Here is a 3,384-nt window from a genome sequence, read left to right as displayed (position 1 = left end):
CTCAATCAGTGCAAGTGAGTTCCTCTCCTGCAGTTTCCGCACACAGGTCGGCGCTGTTTGCACTTTGCAGCAGATGTCAGGACTTTTTTTTTTTTTTTTTTTTACCTCCGTTTGGGTGTCTGTTACAGTGGTTGCTTCTGGTGATCCCTGTGCTTTGTGTCCAAGTGTAAGATCCCCCGTCTCCCCTTCCGTGCTCCCATTATGACCGGAAGCTACCTGTGTGACGTCACTTCTGCAGGCGGAAATCTGCTGAAATTGTTCCGTATGCGCTTGAAGGGGGTTTGCAAGCGTTCATAAGAACAATTACCGGCAACTTTTAAGGTGGAATGTTTTCTGCATGTCACGAATGGATGAAGTGATGACTTGAATCAATCAACACACCTTAAATGTCAAAATGTCGACTTTATTGGCTCTCTTGCATGACACAAGATTTAGTGATGATTGGATCCTAACAACGTAAACATTCATGTATAAATGTATATAGATAAAATGTATATGAAAATGGCTAATATACGAAATGCCAATTCTATTTGCTCATAGAGGAAAAAAGGTGGCGTTCAGGTGCGCTCCGGCAGCACTGCACTTATGGTCTTGTGACAAATTCTCACGAAATAAGGAAAGTGTTGAGATGACATAGTTACCTGTGGATAAATTACATCTCACAAATACCGATACTGTTGTTAATGGTGTCGAAAGAGTTAACATTTAACAGGAAGTGAATCACTGTGGAGAAAGGAGGGGAGGAGATTTTAAAACGTCACTATGCTGAAACGAAACTGAGTCAGGACACGGGAGTGGTTGTTGTTTTCAACGTCAAAAAGTTTGCTTTGAGTTTCTTGCACATCTGCCTTTAAACCCGCTTGTGTACAGGTTAGAAAGATACATTGTTCTTTTTCCTTTATGTGCTTCTTGTTGCCATATGATGAAATAACACAATAATATACCTGTTGGATTATATGAGTTGTAATTGTGTTTTTCCTTTTTTTTTGCCCAGAAATGGCAGCAGCCAACATTCTGCTGTCAGAGGAAAGGTTCATATGTTCTATCTGTCTGGATGTGTTTACCGAGCCGGTCTCAACACCATGTGGACACAACTTCTGCAGTGCATGTGTCAATGGATATTGGGACAGCAGTGATATCAGCCAGTGTCCATTATGCAACAGGATATTTCCTCAAAGACCTGAACTCCAAGTCAACACCGTCATGTCTGAGCTTGCTGCTGAGGTAAAGGGGTCAGTTAAAGTCGAACCCCCAACTCCAGACCCAGGACTTCCCGAAACAGCGGATGTTCTTTGTGACGTCTGCTCTGAGAGGAAGGAAAAGGCTGTTAAATCTTGCCTGATGTGCCTAGCGTCTTTCTGTGAAGCGCACCTTGAGCTGCATCAGAGAATTGCAGGCCTCAAGAGCCACACGTTGTTAGACCCCGTGAAGAATCTCGAAGACAGGATGTGCAAGACGCACAACAAGATAATGGAACTGTACTGTAGGACTGACCAGGCCTTTATTTGTGTCTTGTGTTTCAACGACCACAAGAGCCACAATGTCGTCCCGCTTGAGGAAGAATACAAAGCAGCGATGGCAAAAAAAGACCTGGCGAAGGAAAATATCAGAAAGATGATACAATCACGCGCTGAGAAGATAGCTGAGATGGAAAACTCAGTTGATGTCAGCCAGAGGGAAGCGGAGAAAGAGAAAGACTCCTGCGTGCAGGTCTTTGCGGACTTGATCCGCTCCATTCAGAGAAACCAGGCCGAGCTCATTGAGGTGATTGAGGAGAGGCACAGAGCAACAAAGCGAAAGGCTGAAGCGTTTCTCACAGAACTGAGGATGGAAATCACTGAGTTTGAAAGCAGGAGCAACCAGCTGGAGCAGCTGTCACAGTCTGAGGATCACCATCATTTTCTCCAGAGCTTCCCAGCCTTGTGCTCTCCTTTGAACAAGGACTGGGCCAGCGTTGGTCTTCACAGTGATCTGTCTTTTGAAGCGCTGAGAGACGATGTGGCTCTGCTGAAACAGAGAGCTGATGAAATAATGGAAAAGCTTCCTGAGATCAAAATTAAAAGAATGAGAGAACATGCAGTTGACTTGACTTTTGACCCTGACACAGCATTTTGCTCGCTTGTCATAAGCCAGGATGGAAAACAAGTGATTGATATAGACAAAAACCAGAAACCTCCCAACAATCCAAAGAGATTTAAAACATGTCCAGAGCTATTGGCAAAGGAGGGGTTCACGTCAGGGAAGTTTTACTATGAGGTGCAAGTGAAAGGAAAGACTGACTGGGTTGTTGGAGTGGTCAGAGAGTCAGTTAATAGAAAGGAGAACATAGCTCCATCAGATAGAAATGGTTTCTGGACCGTTCGGTATGAAGATAGTACATGTATACCAGGTACAAAATCAACAGTTAAAATCACATTGAAAGAAAAGCCTCAGAAGATAGGCATCTATGTGGACTATGATAAGGGACTGGTGTCTTTCTATGATGTGAATTCTAAATCCCACATGTATTCGTTCACTGGCTACTTTACAGAAAAACTTTATCCATACTTCTGCCTTGAAGGCAACATGAATGGAAAAAACTCTGCCCCTCTCATCATTACCCCAGTATCTCAAACACACTGAGTTTGTTCCTCTTGGGTCCTTAAAAGACCACACAAAATAACACTGATCTCTGCTAATACACATAATACATCTGTTTATGGTATTAACAGCAACTTCCAAATGTTTAAATTGGTTATATTTAATGTGTTTCAATCCACGACTGAATATATGATAGGTTTGTCACAGCATTATCAGAGTGTCTCTCTCTACAGTGTGCTTTACTGTATTCATGTTGATGTAAATTTATTATATTGAACAGTAATAAAAACTGTTATATGTTGAACAGTAATATTGTCAGATGCTGTAATTTCTCATGATGTAATTTTTTATTTGTTACGATATTCTGTCGCTCTCTCATACTTAAATAAGCTATATGCAGTAAGATGTTATATTTACAAGTAGTTTGCTAGTATGGTTTTGACACACTATATATGACCTGACTATGATGAATCACATGGAGATTTACAGACAGGGGTGGTGCTGGGATGAAAAGACCAGTGCTTATAAATTCTTCATTTTTGCTTCTTTCTTGTAATTCACAGCAGTGAACCGATGAGCTTTTGTGCCTTTGACAAGTGGAGCTGAACATCATTCCAGCCTAGAAACTCTGTCAAATTATTAAACTCATAGCTGTAAAGCATTTGAACAACTCTCGAGTGTATAATGTGGGCGTAACTCATAAAAATGCAACATAACATGAGTGTAATGGCTTCATAGTGAAGAGGGTCTCAACTCCCTCCATGTGCCATTTTATAATTGAAGTAAATTGGACATTATGACGTG

At 41.5% G+C, this 3,384-nt stretch overlaps 1 protein-coding gene across 1 annotated transcript; it reads left to right on the top strand.

The window, feature by feature from the left end:
- Positions 1–996: 996 nt before the first annotated feature.
- On the top strand, positions 997–2,965 carry LOC139221680 (E3 ubiquitin-protein ligase TRIM39-like). Its single transcript, XM_070853598.1, has one exon. The coding sequence runs from the start codon at positions 997–999 to the stop codon at positions 2,620–2,622; it is 1,626 nt and encodes a 541-aa protein (XP_070709699.1). The 3' UTR covers positions 2,623–2,965.
- The last annotated feature ends 419 nt before the right edge of the window (positions 2,966–3,384 follow it).

Source organism: Pempheris klunzingeri, chromosome 22, assembly GCF_042242105.1.
Source record: "Pempheris klunzingeri isolate RE-2024b chromosome 22, fPemKlu1.hap1, whole genome shotgun sequence".
Taxonomy (NCBI): domain Eukaryota; kingdom Metazoa; phylum Chordata; class Actinopteri; order Acropomatiformes; family Pempheridae; genus Pempheris; species Pempheris klunzingeri.
Note: the sequence above shows the minus strand (reverse complement) of the source record. Positions and strands in the feature narration are given on the sequence as shown.